Raw genomic sequence first — 20812 nt, forward strand, 5'->3', positions numbered from 1 at the left:
CTCTCATGCAGTTTGCATTGACACGAGGCTTTTATTAACTGTGTCTCCGATTAGAGATGCTAAAGACACAGATAATTCATCATGAATTTCCAAAGGCAGAAACCTGCTGCCAGGAATGCAGTCGGACCTCCCTGGTGGGTGTAGCCTCCCACCTCCCTTCCTGCTGGACTTTCTGAAGATGAACCAGCAGCCACGAACATTGTCAGTGCTACAGCAGCACGAAGCTGCCTGGAGAAGGCAGGTGGGAAAAAAGGCTTTTTAGCCTGGTGAGCTTCAACATAGAGCCAGGGGGTCTCTCTGCTCCCTGTGGAAAGTCCCTCCTGGTAAAGTAGGCAGAAGCACTGGGTCATCCTGCCCATAGCATGCTGGGGCTCCTGACCATGAGCCATGTCCAGCCTTGCTTGGAGCCTCTGCCTTATAAATGAGTGTGCAGAAGAAGTGTGAGCATTATACAGCTTCCCAGAAAGCAATTCTGCAGCCTCTGCAGATGAACTCACCGTCTCCTTAGCTTAAGGCCTGGGTAAAGAACTAATTATTTGGACCTAAGCTTAAATCTGTATCCACAAAGATGGATTTATGACTCTTGCCAACTTCCCCTAGAGGATTGCAACCTCATTTTGTTCCTCATGAACTTCTGCTGAGGTGTAAAATAACAACAATCTTGAGAACTAAAATCGCTGAAGGATGGATTAAATTATAATGCAATCAGTCCAAAAGACCTTCTGTCTGCAAGGAGCAGCATTAGGCTGTCCTGGAGCAGACAGCTGAGCACTGCCTGGGCAGGATTACCCAGCCTGTGCTGGCTGTTTTGTCTTCACCAAGAAACTGCATTTCCTGGGCAGAGTGATTACGATATCATCTGCTGAATGTTCCTTGGGAGCCTTGGCATCACCCTGCCCAGGCCAGGACTCACTCTGAGAAGAGCTCTATAAACCCATGACAAAAAAAGACAGATGGCAATGAATATTTTGAGGTCTGCAGCATATTCCTGTGGAAGGATTGCTTCTGACCTGCCATCTCCACGCAGACTTTAAATCACAACTTGAGCAGTAAGCTCAGTCTGGGGTCTGTTAATATGTGTTTGGAGAGGATTTAGCATAGCAGGGCTCCAATCCCCACTGAGACCTTCGAGAATAAGCTCCTATAAATAACTAGGACGGAGCCCATGGGATGATTGTCAGGCATTTGGAATACCCTGGGCCGTGGCCTCAGAACCCTCACACAGCACGGGAAGCAGCTGGGAGAGCAGGAACTGCCTGGCTGGGACTGACCCTGCCGCGTCCTGCCCTGCTCCCTGTCCCACTAAGCCCCTCACCCCGGGGTCCAAAATGCTGCTTCTCCAGCTGCCCTGTGCCACCACATCTCTCTGTGGCTGGTGGAACAGGGTTTATTCCTCCAACAGCAACCTGAGGCTCCCAGCACCTGGCGGGATGCTGGACAGTGACCTCGTAGCAAACAAGACATCCCACAAGTGCCAATGCAAAGAGTTGGGTTCCTCATGATTCCTTGTAGCTGGCTGCAAAAGCTGTTGGAGATTTTATCTCTGTTTGGGGCATGTTTAAGGTCTCTTTGCCAGGGAGAGTTTTTTCCTGTATAAATTCTGTTTTATCTGCTTGAACCAAGCACCTGAGCTGACAGAGCATTCCTTTGGCCCCTTGTTTTTCACAAAAGGTGAAGGGATTTAATTATCTTTCTGGCTCTGTCCAATTTAGTTTCTTCTTCTCAACAAGTTCAACAGCCTGTGTAGAGCAGGAGGAAAGCAGGGGAGGGCAATGCAAGCAGAGAGCACAGCTGCTTTTGTTTAAGAAGCCCTGCTAAAAAGGCATCTCCTTTCCAGAGATAACCCTGTGTTGCCCTCTGCTCCATGCTCAGCCCACAAAGGAGCCTCCACATTGTTAGGCCATGCTTATTAGGATCCTTTGGGAAAAGTGGTCCTTGAGCACCCTGCCCTAATACTGTCCTGCAGAAGGTAGGCTGAGCCTGGACTTTACCCTTTGGCTCTTCATCTGCGTTGTTCCCAGGTGATGAAATGCAGTTCCTCTTAAAAAACCACCTCTTCTGCTTGGGCTATAAATTTACTGCAGTCTCCTACGAGAATGAGGGAGCCCATATGATGGGGCTGAGCTTCCATCTGCAGAGGGGTGTCATGACCAGGGACTAATGACTGGACATCATTTCCAACATGTCTGAAGTCTCACTTTTTGTTTCTTTGCTACCTCTGGATGAAAATACTTTGATCTTTCTGTTTGTTTGGTTTAGGGCTGTTCTTTTCTTTTTCTTTTTTTTTTTTTTTTTTTTTTTTTTTTTTTTTTTTTTGTGTGTGTGAAGAGGTTGCTGTGCTGAAATACTGTTTTCTATGTGAAATGGCAAGTTGAGTGGGTCCCCCCCTGTTGCACATGCACTTGCTTCTGTGCCACCAGGGTCCTTCTGCAGCTGCAGAACCATAAGAACAAATGGGAGAGACAAAGCATGAACAAATGGAAAACCAAGATGCTGAGTGAAATATTTAGAGAAGCATTTTAAGCAAGGAAAAGGTTGTTCCTTTTCTATTTATTATATGGTTTGGAAGCGAGCACTGCCTGCTTGCAGGGGGCTGGGTACCTGCAGCAAAGCCCTGCTTTCTATTTGCACATTTCCTTGCATAAAGACAGGGAAGATGATAAAATGCTTTTGATCAGAGGCACTTAAATAGCAGGATTCTCCTGTACAAGCGTGTTTTCCTGCCCTGATGTACTTAGGAGCATGTCTTAGCCTGGGCTTGGGGGCTGTGGTGATGCACAGCACGTGGTCATGATGGCATCTCACACTGGGGCAGGAGGTAATGCAGATTTCATGTCAGCCTTGTCCCAGGTCCCCTGAGCCAGCACAGTCGTGGTGCTGCAGTGATGTTTGGTTGTTCTGGGATATTCGCTCTTGTCTTCATGTCTTTTACAAGAGCACAGATGTAATGTCAAAAGAAACCACTTTGGTAATGTACTTAAAAGTTAAATATTTTATACAGTACTATAGTAATGTGATGTATTGCCTTCCCGACATCGCTTTTTGCCTGAGGTCTGGAATTTTGGGTCATCTGTAGGGCTGGATTCCTTCGTCATCTCCTCTCCAGGGTTTCAAGTGCCTTTTTCACATAGTGCTGAATTTCTTTCTGTCCCTAAAAAACTACTCAGAGCAACTCAATCACAGTTCCTGGTAAAACATGGGTTCTGATTATCCAGTGGTTATTGTTGGAGCGATTAGGATCGATGGCACTATATTAAAGCAAGGTACTTGCTCCTTCTCAAGGCACAGTGTGAAAGAAAATTCCTGATGGATGTACATCAGCCTGTATGCTGGGTGCCAGGACCTCAGCTGGGGAACAGCCAGGAGACACAGGGCAGGGAGTCCTCACGTAAACATGTACATCTACGTGTCTAATTGGCACTTACTGATACTCCAGCTGTAGCGGTTGGATGATGAGCATCTGCCTTAGCAACTCCATAGGCATTTGCAATGGTGCACTCTGGGAATCTTGAGCTGTACACCAATGTGTAAAAACACAAAATGCATTCCACAGCTTCAAGCAATCAGCAAAGTGTTGGTCTTTGCCCAAAACCAAAGTGCATGCACAGCACCAACATCACTGCCCTGTTGGCGCAAGGCATTGTCAGTGATGTCTGGCACTGGATTTTATCCCACCCCAAATATCTGCCTGGGGAAGGCTCCATGGGGTATAGCAGGACACCCCATCCTGCCTTGCCTGTGGCACGAGGGCTGATGATGGGCTGTTCAATACCTGGAGCAAAGGGCTGGGTGTTGTACAGAGAGTAGCAAGCGCTCACAGCGCACGTTTGCAGAGGACTGTGGATGCTCTCACCTTACCTGGCGGCTGCATTCCAATCAATGTGGTTTGCACAGACCAGGATTAGTTGTGTCGCCCTTTGTACTCTGAGGCAACTCAAAGTACTTCATAAAGTAATGAATTTAGCTATAGATAGCACAGGTTAATGGCATAGCTGTTATGTACTCGGTGATAAAGCTTCCAAGTGGCCTCAGATATTATAAATCTGGTTTATGAAGAATGTAAGTATTGACGGAGACCCGACTCTGCCTTACTCCTTTTGCAGCCTCCCAGGGATTTTTGACAATCCACTTCTGGCAGCTTCTAGCACAGATAGAGATTCACCTCTCAAAGGAAAACTGCTATTTTGGGGTGAAAATTAACCCATTATTTATATTTGCAAACATTTGTGAGTGTCTGGAGGCTAAAAGAGAGCCAGGATAATCATACACCAGAGGGGTTGGGCTACTTCTCCAAACCAAAACAGGTTTAAACTATTGTGAATGATGCTGACTGGACATGCCCAGCCCAGCTATCCATCCTTCCTCTCTCACCCCCCAGCAGAGCATTGTGCCTGGCTGCCCAACTCAGTTCAGCAGCTGCTGAGCATTAGATGATGATTCTTCCATATTTTTATTACCAGACCTAAAGATAGATTTTTAAAGGTGCAAATGACAGGTCAGCACCCAGCACCAGGGAAGCCCATGGCACTGGATCTCGCTCAGCAAGGCGAATGTATCAGGAGCCGCCTACACGAAGCAAATTAATGCCTGAAAACGCCCCGAGTGGCAGCTGCTGCTCTAAATGAACTCCTTGTAGGGTCAGTTTGTGGTTTGGGGTTCACTACCCTGCACACAGCGAGACCCTGACACCGGAGTGTGAATTCCCAATTAGCTGGGAAGGGACTGTTTCCCTTTCACTGCAGGTGGAAACAACCCTTCCTGAAGCCACTGGTCACTAATTAACACAAAACCACAGCGTTCCTTGAAGCAAGGTTTCCCTTCCAACCCTGTCAACTGAGCACAGCTCACCAAAGCCTCCAGGCATTTCAGCAAAGGTTTGGGGTCATTTGGGTTAGGCTGGCTTAAAAACCACCTTCCCAAGGAGGTGGATGAAAGGTGACAATGGAGACGTCCCTCCTCCCACTCCTCTGATCTCCATCTAGAAGGGGATGGGTGAGGGCAGCAGTGGGGAGAGCAAACCTGGCAGTGAGTCATGGTTTTTCAGAAAACCCCAGGAGTAGCCAGGAGGGTAGATTAAAATTTTATCTTTCAGCCCTGGCCGTGGCATGAGGCCCTTGTCACCAGATTGGAGGTGTCCTGGACTGCAGCCTGGTCCTCATGTCCCATCACGGGGAGACTGTGCCATTACTCACAGCCACCCCCTGCTGCTGTGTGACCACTTACAAAGAGAATTGCAGCAAAAAAAAAATAAATAAAAAAATTTTTTTCTCGTTAAGAAAAGAAAGTGGAAAGGGGGGAAGGTGAGGCGAGGAGCAGGAGAGATGGATTGTGCTGGAGCGCTGAGAGGAGTGTGGAGCAGCCCTACATTAATCATAGCAAGAGGGGAGGGGGGAAAATCCTACAACTCTATCCAGAGAAAGTGTTTGCTGTTGTGAAGCGAAGCTGCTGCCCATGTCCAAGCTCTGCCTGGCAGCTGTTCCAGCCCTGCTGCTGGTGGGGAATTGCCAGTTGCCAGGTTTGGGTCAGGCTGGGAGCACCTGACCCCCTCCACTTGGCATCCCGTGCCCTCTCTGCTTTACACCCACATCCAAACCCTTATGTCTCATGAACTCTGTTTCCCCATGCAGGATCTGCCCTGAGTGGGAGTGGAGAACATCATAAATAATAACCAGAGCATTGCTGAGGTGATCTGAGCAGAGGGCAGCTCCCATGTGGGTCCTGCTGAAGCCTGTCCTCTTTGGGGGCCCTTGCTTGCCCTTGGCACCTTTCAGTTTACCCCAGGATTTAGAAGGATGCTGCTACTTTGGCTCCTGAGTGCTCATGGCATGGTGCTGCTGTTGTGGTGGCTGGAAAAAGTGCTGGGGGTACTCTCAAGATAAGTAGTGAAAGGAGCTACTTAGCTGGGCACAGGCTTCCCACAAGTGTCTGTGTGTCCCAGCGTCCCCTGTCTGTCCCTTCTTGGTCCTTTGCACCACTTCTGACCTTACTAGTAATAATAAATCTTGGGAAAAAGGCCAAAGCTCAGTCTCAGGGCTCCTGTCAGCATTGGTACACAGAAGCACAGGGCAGAAGCGATGTGCAGGCCAAGAGACTGTGAAGGTGATGGTGCTCAGCTGCACAAAGGACCTCACCATGCCATCAGAATAGCTGAGCACATTTTGTTTTATATGTGGAAGGAATTTTGAAAGAAAAAAAAAAAAAAAAAAGGATGGCATTGGATTATTTACCTCTTTTTTTTTTTTTTTTTATTTTTGATACAAGGAGACATCTTGGCCAGTGGTTAATAAAACATTTCGTTTTCCCAAGGCTTTTTCCACCCCCATCCAGGAACTGTTTTGACAGTAGTGCAGTAATGGTATATAGAGTTTGGGCTGGTCTTTTTTTTGTTACTGCTTAATGTGTCTGTTAACTCAGCTTTTGGTTCAAAAATCGGTTCTGTATTGACAAAGATGTGGGAGAAAAAAAAGGTCTTGGTAACGCAAAGGTTTTAGTCTGGAGAACAAAGTGAAGTTCAGTTGTTTTGCTTATCGAAAAAAATCATAATCCCCGTGTGCTTTGGCTTGATCTGAACCAAATTCTATTTCAAATTCTGGTATTTGACTTGGGAGAAAAAAACCCCAACCCAAGAGCCTATAATAATAACTGTAATAGTAATCGTTGTTATTTTTAATTTTAGTACAGAAGTCCCTGGATTTAGGGGAGGGTGGCTGTTTCCATCAGCTTAGTAAAACTATTCACATGGTCAAATCATTTGAGGAACAAGACTTTCTGCAGGCAGATAAGAGTCTAATAACACGATGATGAGAGCCCAGCCTTCCACTGATAGCAGAAACTAATATTTGTGATGCAACAGTCTTGCATTATTCAGTAGTTAAAGATAATTCTAAGAAACAGAACAGCTTGAGAATTAGCAAAACTAGCAATAAAATATTCTTAGCTGACTCCGGGGGGAAGTAAATTGCCATGTACAGGATTTGCATTCATCTTAATGTTTATTAACAACGAGACAGCGCTGCTTTCCATGTGCTTGGCCGGAACAGCTCCATGGATTGTTGGAGCTGCATGTCCTCCCAGCCCCACTCAGTCCCAGGACCTGCTGAGGCCTTGCTACCTCATGGCATATGTGGGTTGGTGTTGGGGTGAGAGTGATGGAAACCCAACTATCTGCTCAGGCCCTGCAAAAGCCCCAAGGGTGATGTGAGTGATGGCTGCCAGTGCTAATTGCTAATTGTGTGCTCTGCACTTGCTGCTCAGTCTGGCACCTGGAGGGTGTTCGTGCACCCTCTGAGGGCTCTTGGTGAAACCTCCAGGGAAGAGCAGGCCAAGAAAACAGGAATGATGTCCGTGAAGGAGGTGCACACAGAGATGTGCTGCTGTACTCGGCAAAGGAGTTTGTACACTCTGCTATGTGCACAGCAACATTTCCAATCATGTTTTTGCTCCTGCATGTGCAGAGGTGAGGAAATACAACTGGGAGAAGCAAGCTCAGGCTTCCTCTGCAGGGCATCAGCTGGCCCAGGGTTCTCAGTCATTCCCTAGACCTTTTTGAACCATTCCTGTTCCCTGGCAGTATAAAGGCTGGTGGTCAGAGCACCAGCCATGGGACAGCGGACAGGTGGAGGGGTTGGTCCTGATGCAGCAGTTGTGGGGTTACCAATGTGTTAGCAGCAAGTGAAGACCCCCAAATGTGCTGGAATTCTGCTAAGGAACAAAGATCTGGTGTTGAAGAGTGAAATTGCACCCAGTTGATTTGAACCAACAGTTTGATGCAGTAGAAACACACCTGAATTGGAATGGAGGAGGAACATGTACCACCTCATCCATACTCCAAAGAACTGTGGGCTGGGGAGGAGCCACACTCCTGCCCTTAACGAATGCAAATTTCTGCAGGAGCACCCAGGATCTCCAAAAATCCCTCTAATGTCTGAATACCTGGCCCCACACCTGCAGCCAGGCCACCCTTTACTGGCTCACTGATAAGAGCTGTGAGCAGTGACCGAGCTGGGGTGGGCATGTGGGGAAGGAAAATGAAATAAAACCCTAAAAAAAATAATAATAATTAAAAAAAAGCAAGTGAGACTATTCAAAAGGGGGACTTTATTTTTAATTACACTGGAGCCAGGCGTCAGTGCGCCAGTTCAGCTTTGATACACAATAAATCAGCAAACCTGTCACTCAGTTTGGAAACCAAGATTGCAGTGGCACTAAAAACACATTGAAAACATTTACTTTCTTCCCTTTTTTTTTTTTTTCTTTTTTTTTTTTTTCCTCTTTTGTTTTTGGTACAAAAATGGTACAAACAACAATACAAAATATTTGTGCTGTTGACGGTTACAAAAAAAGGTTTTTGAACTGGGTTAACGGACGCAAACTGCTTTTTGCGCTTCAGCGTGAATACAGCAGAACAGCAGAAGTCTTCCTTGAGAACAACCACAGTCATGCGGGCTGCTACACAGCTTCTCCATCGTAAAGGAAACATGCAAAATCATCGCTCAAATTAGAAAAAAAAAAAAAAAAGAAAGAGAAAGTGCTCCAATTATACATCTACATGTTGTTGTTGTTGTTTCTTTTTCCCCTATCGATTTGTAGCTTCAAGCACTAACTACATTATGTACACTGTGTGTGAGCAGTTGTATGTGGGGTTTGGTGTGTACTGGAAAGAACTTTTATTTTCCCCATGAAACTGAGTTAATTTGCGTGGGAGCCACCTACATTGTCTGGCTGCTGCTTTAAACACACGCATTCGTCGTTGTACAGCATCCCCCCTAATATTTTTTTCATGCTTACAATGAAGAGCTCCAAAAGACATCACAAAAAAAAGTCCCATATTTTACCTTTAATATGTTTTCTTTTTTTTTTGACTAAACAAAGTTGCAATCTTGGCATATTGTGTGGTGCAGACTCTGCACTGTCCATTACCATTCTCCAATGCCCGAGTGTTTATGCTACGCGAAGCGCTTACAGGTGATACAGCTGTCTCCAAAGTTCTTACTTCTGGAGGCTGGATTTGGACCTGACTATCCCTAAAAACCCATGGGGACAGAACTCCCCATCACCGCTGTACAACCCCCAATTGCATCGCCCGGTCCAACAAAAAAGGACAAAAAAATAAGGAAAAGGAAATGCAAAACCAGAAGCGGAACTATGACTAATGTGTAGGACACCCAGGACAGACTTGCCTATTTACTGTCACTAATTACCTGATGAATGTCCTCCTTGCCTTGTAAAGCATTTCCATGCTGATGGGTCTCCCAGTTATTAGGCTACATGATAAACAGACCACCAGAGCTGTGGTCATGCTCTGCTGGAGGTGGCTGTCGGTACAGCAGTGACATTGGACCTGCACAGTCCCTGGCCTGGGGATGTGCAATCCTCAACCTTAGGAGGTAGGGAGGCCACCAGAGGTCTCCAGCATGCATCAATGTCCTGGGAACTCACCGTCCTCATCCCGTAGACAGCAGGGAGAGCTGTGGTGGTGCGCCCTGGCAGTGCTAAGGGGTACAGGATTACAGGGTGGGACAGTGGTGTTTCAGGGATGGGATCCCCTCCACCTGCCCGAAAGCAAGTCCTTCCCCACAGTCTTGTGGTGTGCAAAGAAGGGGGACCACTTCTTTAGTTTAGTGCCTTAGTCTAGATTGGTCAGGGAACAAGGATTCTGGTCTCAATGCACTCATCACCTGGGGGCTGTAAGAGTAAACAGCAACTGTACACCAGCCAAAGTGGTTGTCTGCCCACCCCAGCTCCTTGCAAGTCATTGTCACCTGCAGTTGCAACTGGCAACACCGTGTCACATCCACGAGGATCAGAGGGGGACAGAGTGATGGTACAGTCACCTTCTCAATGGGACTCCTTGGATTAATATAAGTTTTCTTAGCTGGGCTACAAACCATCAGTAACATTAAGAAGTAGACAGGTTTGTAAAAAGCAATCTTTTCATTGCTGGATGTGCCCCTTGCTTACCTTCTGCTGGTCCCACTGCAAGGAGATGCTGCTGCTCCTTGTGGGGCTGTAAAATTCAGTGGGGGAGGATGCAGGGAGGAGAAGGAGGAAGAGGAAGAGGAGGAGGAAAAGAAGGAGGAGGTCCTGCAGAAGGAGACTGAGCAGAATTGGGTCAAAACACACTAAAGTGGTTGGTTTGATTTATAGGCTCATGGGGCTGGAACAGCTGGATTGCAAATGCTGCAGAAAAAAAATATCCGCTGATTTTAAAAAAAAGTCGCCAATGGAAACAGGTTGGTTTATTTTTAATCACTCAAACAGTTCTGTTTGGAATCAGGTTGCATAAATGTTCTTAAAAACCTGAAAAGTTTCAACAAGCTGAAGTCTGACAACAGCTCCTTTCACTGCATGGCAGGTCCCTTGGGGACAGAGGGATGATGGACGCTGCCGATGTCCCTGCAGCCACTGTCCCACATTGCTGCCAGCCCCTTCCCTACCTGAAATCCATCATCCCAGCCAAAGCCGCAGCAGATGTCACACACCGAGCGCTGTGGAGCAGGGATTTAGCTGCTGCTCCCAGGTAAGCGGTGCCAGGTGGATTGCAGGGCACGGCTTAGAGCGGAGACCTGGCTGGCACTGCAGGATCCACACGAGCATCCCGGGAGCTGCACAGAGCTGGCAGGCAGTGGCAACAACCCAAGGGATGGAGAATCACTGGCCTGGCCCTGGAGCTGATCCTTCTCCCGTGTTGGTGGTGAGGTTACGGTGACAGACACAACGCGCCGACAGGCACCAAGAAACACCAAGTTCACTTTTATTATTCACCACTGCCGTGCCTGGGCAGCTTCTGTCGAGGTGCAAAGCCCAGATGGTGAAATACTTCAAGCCTGTGGCTTTTCCAAAAGAAAAGGGGAAGAACCAAGAATGCCATGGGTAAAGAGCAGAGGCTGTGGGGCCATGCAGCCTCTGTGCCAGGCTGCTGGGAAGGGGGGCTGTGAGGATTGCCAAGAGTGGCCAGGAGGAGGGGGATGGCACATGGCAGGAACAAACTAAGACTTTCATAGTGGTCACACAAGACAACTGAGTTCACAACTACGGAACAGGAATTTGGAAAAGTGTCAGGTGCTGGCAGTTTGCCAGGCACTGCCCTTCATCCTGGCCAAGGCACGTGCTGCCAGCCCATGCCTGTGGCGTGACATCCTCGCCTTGCTGCTGCCATTGGTGCCGTCCCTCTCCCGAGGTCCAAGTCATTGCCTCCTGGTTTCCTCAGGAAACTTGGGTGAGAGTGAGTTTGCTCTCCGAGCTGTGAAAGACAAACTGACCCATTGACTGACCAACTGACCAACCAAGACAAAAAGAAAGATCGCATCCTTGGTAGTTAATAACATACCAGTGAGTCCCCTCGGGCAGACTTTTTACCACATTCCACTTCATACAAGACACATTTCAAATGCTCATTAATTTACAGAAATTGCATTTTATAGAAAATATGATACAATGAAATATAAAATGCACTAGGAGCATTTCAAAAATCTATAGAGACGATCTTGCAGCCCAGTATACCCTCTGAAAGGTGCCCACTCACCACCGCAAGCTCTCGTCCTCTCATTCTCGCTCTCGTGTGCACGCGCTCGCTCCCCCCGCCCCCCCTTTAACTCTTAGCATTCAACTTGAGAATTAATAGAGATATCAAAAAAAGCATGATTATCCCCTGGATAATCACCTTCCAATACTGTGCACATTCTTGGATTTAAATGAAAATATATCTAAGCACTTTTACAAGTTTTAGCGAACCCACTGCAAAATCGTCTGCAGAATATAAAACACAGGTAATCCAAGATTTCATAGCACATTAATTAAGTGGCTCATAATCCATTAAATGTGGTTTATATTACACATCCATGCAGTCTAAATCATTTTACAAACATTAGACATAAACCCACTAGTCCAAATCAGTAAAGGAAAAATGTAATAAAAAAAGCTAATAACTATTTGTTATTGGTTAAACTGACCCTACATATAAACTAGGTAGTTTGCTACCATTTATAATACTGATGTTGAATTACGCCTGGATGCTGCGAAACCTCTTGCTTACTTGGCAATGCTTGAGCATATTAACCACAAGATACTTAATAGGCCCTTGTTGCACTTCTTCTCCAAAAAAACACATTTACTACAGATAGCAGCGCCTACCCATCGAATAGAAAGGACACACATTAGCTGAGTTACACGATGTCGTTGAGCTTTGGCTACTAATGCTCCAAGGCATTAATGTGATACTACACTAACTCCATACTTACGGATGGGAAAAGTGTGGATAACCTGTCCCTGTCCTTCGCACTGCCTCGGCCTCGAGCGGAGCCGCCACACAAACCCTTGCCTCACCCCAGGAGAGCAGCACCAGTGTTGGGCATCCTCGGGGATGCGGGACACCACCACCTCACCCAGCTGGTACGGACATCACTCGAGAGGTCGTGGGAGCCAAAACACGGCGATAGCATAAAAACAAACAGATGGGCCTTTGGTCATGTCACGATTTACTTTGTAGGGTTTAGGCAAGGGCTGTTGGAGATTTCTGTTGCAATAACCAAAGGCTTTATCAATGCTATAGTTCTATGCAGCTACATTGAGTGTGACCAGGGCCTGGCAGAGGCCCTGGTCGGTATTTTGCATCTGATAACACTGAATTATATACAACATGATGACTAGTTCACCACCTGCCGAGGCTTAAAGATGGCTGTTAAGATTTTGACTCAAAACATCTTCCCCCCTCCCCCCTTCTTTTGACCCCAGAATGAGTCACCCCCTTAAAAAAAAAAAAAAAAAAAGGCAAAAAAGAAACAATCTCCACAGTTCCTTTTTGTTAACTCCTTCCCAGCTAGAACTGGCTTAGGGTCACAGGGAGTGCTGCCCAGGATGGTTGTATGTTTGTTTTCATCACTCCTGAGATTGAAGGGAATCTGACACATGCACCAAAAGGCACTTTCAAATATATATATATATATATATTTTAAAAACAGTGCTTCTGTTCTAAGAAATTCAAGTTAAGACAGAGTGCCTTTCACTCTCTTTAGTCATAAAGCAGGTAAACAAGCAATATCCCAGCTGACATTAAAAAAACAAAATAACAAAAAGAAACCTGCAGCAGAGACAAGTGTTCATGCGAGACAGCTCAATATTCTAAGAAAAAAAAATGGAAAGAAAAAAGAAAAGAAAAAAAAAAGAAACCTCCTATATCGCCACTAAAAATAACAATACAGTCAGCAGGGGATATTAATTAAAAAAGCTGCCACATCTGTACAGTTCTTGCTCCTGCATCGGCTCTTTTTGTTAACGTTGTCGTCTGTGGGTTTGTTGTTTTTTCTTTTTCTTTTTTCCTAAATTCTTTTCTTCTTCTTCTTTTTTTTTTTCCTTCCTTTTTTTTTTTTTAATTTTTTATTTTTTTTTAAATAACATGAGGTCAGTTTAATCTTCCTCGCCTCCCCCGTACATGTCCGCCAGCTTCTTGAACCTGGGCCCCCAGTCGTTAAGGTAGTCGTAGTCCTGGTCCCCGGAGCTGGAGGAGTTGAGGGAGCTGACGGAGCCGGCGGTGGAGCCGCTGCCCTCGTAGTCAAAGACGAGCAGGGAATCGTAGGGGGGGGCTGTGGGGTCGTTGTCTGCTGCCCGCAGGCCCTGGGGGGCAAACACACGGTGTTAATACCCACCATGGGGTCTTATGGTGCTAAGGAAGGGTGTCTGGGCTGCTGGGATGCTGGGGATCCCTGCAGCGCAGCTAAAAAGAGGATGGTGAGAAAATGAGGGTCCCAGATGCACCTCTAGGTACAGCCCTCCTAGCTGACCCCCAGCAGAAAACCCAGTAAACCCCAGTGCCTCTGAAAAAGTGGAATGGAGTAGGAAGGGGCTTGTTTCTCAGCATCCAGCTCCAGATTTGGAAAGCTTTGTGTTCTGGCCAGTGGGTCCCTTTTGGTGTTGCCTGTTGAGATTTCCAATGAAAGAAGGAACAGCACCTTTCCTCTCCTACAATTATTTTAATTCTGATGATTTTCTTTCCCTTAGGAAAACAAAATAAAAGAAATCTCTCCAAGCAAAATTCTGCAATTAGGACAGACATGGGGTGTGAAATCCTGGGCAGAGGGTTGGGAAGCATCGCTGCTCCTGTGCGTTGTGGGCAGCAGCGTAGGCAGGCCACGGAAATGGCCTCGGGATATGGAGAAAAAGAATTGCTTTGCTGCAGCCCAGCATCAGGAAAAGCCTGGTGGAATAGACCTGCAATAAAGCAAAACGCTCCACCTTCAGAACCCTCAGCCTCAGTGTGGGGAGATGGAGCTGGTTTCACTGCAGTGGAAAGAGTTGGGATGTGTGTAACAGTGAGTCTTCACGAGCATGGATGTGTGTAAATGTGACTGAAGGATGGGCAGGAACAAAGGAAAAAGGGGTTTCAATGATGAAAATGAGAAAAAGCACAGCAGGAAATGCATGTAATAATAGAATTAAATGGCTGTAACATTTATTTTTCTGGCTTAGGAAATGGATGGTGTGCTTTGTCTCCAAGGAAATAATGCATTGATTGGTTTGTAACCATTCAATCATTCAAAAGAAAAAAAGGAGATAAGAAAATACCAAATGGACAGATATTTTCTACAAGCAGATAAAGGAGCAGTAATCGAATATAAAATAAAGAAACCCTCTCTGATCTGAGATGAGCCTCTCTGTGCTGCAAACTCTTTGAGGCTTTACACCAAACAGAGCTTACGAGGAAGGCACAGACTGCTAAAATAATTACAAGTTCGGGAGCCAGAAATGGCTCATTCTGCCTGGGTGCTGAAAAGCATGGTGTTTGTGATATCCACAAGACAGAAATCTTGGGCCTTTTGCTTCCACTTTGTATTTTACACGTTCAATGCCTTTATTAAGCCAAGTCCTTTGCTTGTGCCAATACTTCCCCTGGCTTGCATCAGACTTCTGGTGTGAGCAACAGCATCACTTGCTCCATTCAGTCAGGGAAACCTGACTTTAGCTGGCTGCTCAAGCTTTTAAGACGTGACACAGGACACCCTACAGAACATACCTCATTAATAAAATCACCAATATCCCCTGGATGTGGGATTACTGGTCTGATAGGATACTGTGGTTCAGCACCAATAGGTCTTTCATCCACCCTTCTGACTCCGGGTGTCTTGTTCAGCACGTGATCCATGGTCTCTGGTTGCTGGAGCTGGCTTAAATCATAATCCTGTGACAAATGGGAAGGCACAGTGTGAAATCAAGGGCTTTTTATTCAGATCATCTACTCACTCAATGTGCAAACAAGTTGAGAGGTGTAATTCTGTTTCCGCTGAAGTTTGAGGGCAAATCTTATCCCTGGGCATGCAGCTCCTCTATCTAAATTACAGATGAACCTGAACTCGGAGTAGCTCATAAAATTGCCTCCTAAGAGTGCATCTTGTAATGTAAGTTAAATCAAGTATTTAAATATTTTCTGAATATTTCACACAGTGTCTAAATACTTAGGATAAAACCCTGGCTTTTGTGTGCATGTGCAGAGGTGTATCCTTAACTTTTTGATGAAATACATAATATAATGTAGAGACATAGTGTTGGTAGACATATTATTGCAATTACATTTTTGCAGAAGCAAAAACATTAAAATGTGTATTGCATTTATGCATGTAGGCCTTTCAAAGTAATTATGTTCTTTTTGCTTGTGAAAAATCCCAACAGAATAGGTTTCTATCATGGAATGAGAACCAGGTAATATTTCATTAAAAATGTATTCATGTAGGTAATGGTGTTTTGCTGTTCTTCCTTTGCTGTTATTTTTAACGAATCCTTTCTAAAATATTTAAGCCTACAGTGTAGTTGCCTGAAACCAGATACTTCAGCTAGTTGGAATGCTTATAACAGTACTTTGTTCTACTGGTAAAACTATCCCTGTGCTCAGACGGGGATGATTGAAACTCCAGGAGCAATATTTATAAATAACTTGACAGCGACAAGAAAAAAGAAATGCTAATTGCGAGGATTTTTCTGTGGAATAAGAACTTCCCAAGTTTTGGGTAAGTCCCTGCCTCAGCTTGTCATGGCAGCTCTCCCCAGGCTCACCTGCTTGCCTTCAGACACCACTGGGACCTCCACAGCAGCATGTGCTGCAGTGGTTTCATGGGCTCCTTGAGCACCAGCCCCGGTCACTGACCTTGAACCATGCAGTCCAATTGAACAAGCAAGAATAAAACCATTATAGGATGTAGAGTCACACAGTTTGCACGACAATCATGTTTGAGAGTGTCCCGGGCTCTTTACTCGCGTTAGGCAGGAGTAAAAAACCAGTGACTTAAACATGAGTGACCAAACTTTGCTATTTTAGCAGAGGAAACAGATCAGTAGCAGTGGAAAAGCACACCCCAGGAATGCAGGCCAGAGAAGTTTTCGTGCAACATCAGCCTCGGTGTCTGTGAGAAGCAGCACTGCAGAAAAGCTGACGTGTTCAGGCAGCCTGTGGCTCAGGGCTCTGTCACCCAGCAGAGCTTCGCCACCGCGCGCTCCGTGGTGACAGAGAAAACCCCCAGATCTATTTGGACATTTCTCACGAACCGTGTCCAGAAATTAAAAGAAATTAAAGGCACATTAAAGATGATTAAGTAGATGCAGGGAAAACCCACAGAAGCTGAGGGCTCAAGCAAGCCAAGCCAAGTGCCTGCAGCCATAGGGCTGGGGAAGGTGGCAGCTGTTGGCTGGTTTTACAACAGTCTCTGATGGGGAATGATAAAATACACAATTTCAATGTCTGAAGTAACAGAAATACTGTTTGAAGATGAGTGTCAATGGATTGATTTATAGTCCTTTCCCCAGGAAGCTGTGCATGGGGTAGAAAAATCCATGTGTGTCGTGAAAGAGTGGGGGGAGCTGGATGCACCACCACAATGTGGCACCAGCCTCCTGGCATGGTCCTGTTTGCACAGGAAGGTGTCCCAGTGACATGCTGAATCTCCTGCACTTGCTGGCTCTCACCAATGTCCACAGCACACTAGGGAAGCCAGTAAAGCTGCCTGGTCATGAACAAGGGGAACACAACCCTCTGCACGTGCTGTAGTGAAAATAATGTGGTTTCTGCCTTTTTGAGAGTACAGTTTGCACAGCTCCTCCTTGGCCACAACCCACAGACTCCTCTCACCTGGTCTTCCTCTCCACCTCCCTCTTCGTCGTACTTGAGGATGTTGTCCCTGACGTCGTCCTCGGGGTCGATCAGGAGCTGCTTGGTGTGACGCTCCTTCTCCCGGCGCTTCATCCACACCACGAACAGCAGAACCATGGCTGCAACGGGGAAGAAGCTGGGTGAGCTGGGACCTCCCACAGCACGAGGCCAGGCTGGAGTGTCCTAACACCTCACCTGCCCTTGTCCGCTATGGAGAACCTCACTGGCTGCTGGCAGGAGGAATAAAATGTTATCATACTGCATGTTCTGATTTTTAAAGAAGAGATCAGTGAGAGACGTGAATACTGTGACAGGTCTCCACTGCAAACATTTCTTGAAGATCCCGTCACCAACGCTGATTGAGATGATGTTTATCAGGAGTAAAACACACAATCAAAGGAAAAGAAAACGGAAAGTGTGAAAACTGCAGCTTTCTTAAAAAAAATCCTGAATTTTTAGGATTAGATTTCTACCTTTATTTTATTCAGGGATATAAAATAAAGACAGAGGGAAGAGAGCTGCAGACAAGGAAATGGGTACAGGTCACAAGCCCTGAGTGTGACAGTCACTTTGCTGCTGTCTGCAGTTGGCCAGGCAAGACTGGTCTGGGGAGGCTGCACAACACTAGGTCCTGTAATCCAATTTGGACTCTCTCATGTTCTTCTTTGGTCCATGAGGGAAGCTCTTTAGACTTCCAAGCCAGGACATTAGCACATGCATTTGGCCATCCACTTACAAAGCAGATCTGAGATCATCTGAAATCCTTTCAGAAAGCAGGGATAGCTATGCAGAACAAGGGAGAGCAAATCTGGTAGTACACAGCCAAGCTCCTCAGGCATCAGCATCTGCATGCCAGGCTTGGCTAATCTCTCTCAGTACAGTAACAGGGACAGATGAACAGTTCTTGAATCATGAGAAATTTTTCCCTTCTTGAACAGCTTTACCCACAGGGAACACTGGCTCACTGCTCCACAATCTCACCCTCCAAAGGGCCACATGCATCCCAGGGGCTGTGTGCTCCCTGGGAATTACTGCATGGAAGTCGATATGGGAACTGAAGTCTCCATTAACATAAGGCAGCCAGACCTTGTCTTCTTCAAGAACCTGTTAATACGCTCGTTTTCACTCAGTAGCTGCAAATAATGTAATTAAAAATGAAGTTAAGCCTGGGCAGCTGATGCAGTTACACCTCCCACTGTCTGCTTTCCCCTCCATTCTCCATGCAAGCCCCACAAGCAGCTGCAAAAGTGGCAATCTGCAGGAGAAGGGAGCAATGGGTGGACAGTGGAAGTGGGAACGTGTGGCCCAGGCTCATTTCACCCGAGTCAATCCTCAACTGTGCCAAACCACTGCAGCCAACACAAGCAAACCCAGGCAGGATGTGAGATCCCAAACTTGGTGGTTTTCAGCTGAGAGCAGACCCCGGGAATAGGGGTTGGCAGCCCAGCCTGCAGCCCCTCCACGGGAGGAGGTGGTTAGGAGTTCTTCCTCCCAGCACCAAAGTGTTTATGCCCAACAGGAATTCAGTGAAGTGAGAGGAAAAGGACGGGGCAGCTCATTACTGCCATTGTGTGCCAACTGGCGGCCATCCCTGCCTGCCAGCCAACAGAATTGTTTCCAGATAGTTCAGCATTTCTTTAAGGCTTATCCCACATCTATTCAAGACAGAAAAAAAGAAAAGGAAAGAAAATGTAACTCTTATCTGCAATATAAAACCTCAGCTATTTAGCAGACTATTGAAGTCCCTTTCTCGTTGTTCCTTTTCAAGTCTCTCACAACAAGATACCTGACTGGTCCACAAAGACAATATTATAATGGCTACCGAGGTTTATCTTTTTATTTCTTTTTTTTTTTTTTTTAAATGATACTTTTTTCATGCACTTGTGGAAAAAACTGTGCCATTAACGCCTTTACAGCTACCTCGGGGAAAAAAAAAAAAGACCTTCAGAGTGTCAATGGTGGATGTAGTGCACTCTCCTTCCTTTTATTCACTCTGCAGAATGGGAAGTGCTATTACTGCTGTTAGACCCATTTTCACTCTGCATGTAGTTTTCCTTGAAATCTATTGTCTTCACCTTTCACAATTTTTTACTGCATTGCTCTTCTAAATGTGTTATTTGTGCAGCTAATACATCAGGTAGCAAGAAGAAGAAAAAAAACCTCTTTGAGCAAAGGTAAAGGCAGAAGCTTCCTTCACAGGAGCAATCTTGGATCTGTCCCCTTGCTGCTTCTTCCTTTTAAAGTCATCAAACTTTGACCTGCTGACTCTAAAATGGACAAATAGCACAAAAAAATCCCGCATCTGCCTTTTTCTAGGGTATTGTTTAGAGGTCATGATACGACACAGATAGAAAGGAGGCAAAACACTGGGAGGATGTAACAGTAAAACTGCTCATTGCAAATTACATTTTTCATCACTGATACAGTGCTTTGCAGCTCTTGAAGATAAAAAAAAAGTCAATTAGAATTACAATGAATGTAAAAATAAGCTTTTGTAATAAAAACCGTAATTTAAAATGGGATAATGTATCTGAAAATGGAAAGAGGAATCTCTTAAATCAAATGTCCTTCAGCTGAAGTTAATTTCAGTCAATAGGATTTTCAACTGTTTTAAATCGTATTTTAGCACTGGATTTATACAAGAGCAGCAAAAAGAAGACCTGTGTTTAATCACTTCTGCAGCTCCAGTGCAAACTTAAGCACACTCCCCAGTGTACTGAAGGTGGTGGGGCTGTGTCTTCATCTGTGTGTGAATTCACCACAAAACCCCCTTTGCTGAAGGGAGCAGCCAAAGCATTTTTCAACTGGGACCCCACACCCAACGAAGGACAGGAATTGCCCATCATGGCTGGGCACAGGGATGCTTCCATGGGCTTGGCTGGGCTGGGTGAGGAGTGGGGTCTGCACAACTCCCCTATTTCTTGCTCACTCTCCAGCCTGATCCAGTAGATCAATTAGAAACCGACACATTCCCCTCACCAGCCCAGGAGGGTGGATGTTTGCCCAGGGATGACCCATTCTCCTCATGTACCACACCATGTCCCCGTTAGGTGACATTTGTAGCATACGTTGCTCTGTCTGCTCTCTGTTTAAACACATTGGGGGGAAATATTAAATGTGATTTAGTACCATAACTCCTATTAGCTTTAATGAGAGTCTCATGGATTCATCCTGTGTTTCTTGATGAATATTTACCTCATTGTACATTTCAGCTCTTGTTTTTATCTATTCCTACTGTGCCAACTGCTGCTTGAAGTTATAATGATATCATTTTTATTTTTAAGTGTGTGCACACATGGCTATTGGTAATGCTCAGGACCGACAGCATTGCTGGGTAAAAGGGATAGTTTTGTCTCAAGCAAAGGGATGGCCACCCCTTCTCTGTGATCCACCCCCAGCCTTCCATTGCTCCTGACAAACTGGGGATTCTTCCTCTAAAAACACTCACAATCCTCCAAGATTAACCAATCTGAAGTAATTTTATAGGCAATGGGAATACCTATTGTTGTTCTTTTCCTTGGAACAACCAGAAAACCACAGTCCCTCTGCAAGGGACTAGCCAGACTCTCATAACCAGTGAGAACCAGTATATCCATAGCCAGCCAGGGACCTGAGAGCTATGGGGGTGTCTGCAACAGGATTTCAGAAGAGTGCATCACCTTTCCCAGCAAAATGTGGAGA

At 45.8% G+C, this 20812-nt stretch overlaps 1 protein-coding gene across 2 annotated transcripts in view; it reads right to left on the reverse strand.

Moving 5' to 3' along the window:
• Positions 1 to 8077: 8077 nt before the first annotated feature.
• Positions 8078 to 20812, reverse strand: part of CDH4 (cadherin 4) — a 431501-nt gene continuing 418766 nt past the window's right edge. For both annotated transcript variants that reach the window (XM_064674093.1, XM_064674094.1), the window contains 3 exons: positions 17111 to 17250; positions 15008 to 15172; positions 8078 to 13611 (listed from right to left, as the gene is read on the reverse strand). In XM_064674093.1, coding sequence (XP_064530163.1) covers positions 13405 to 13611; positions 15008 to 15172; positions 17111 to 17250 — 512 coding nt within the window. In that variant the 3' untranslated portion in view covers positions 8078 to 13404. The remainder of the gene's footprint in view (positions 13612 to 15007; positions 15173 to 17110; positions 17251 to 20812) is intronic.

This window comes from Pseudopipra pipra, chromosome 17 (genome assembly GCF_036250125.1).
Source record: "Pseudopipra pipra isolate bDixPip1 chromosome 17, bDixPip1.hap1, whole genome shotgun sequence".
NCBI classification, from domain to species: domain Eukaryota; kingdom Metazoa; phylum Chordata; class Aves; order Passeriformes; family Pipridae; genus Pseudopipra; species Pseudopipra pipra.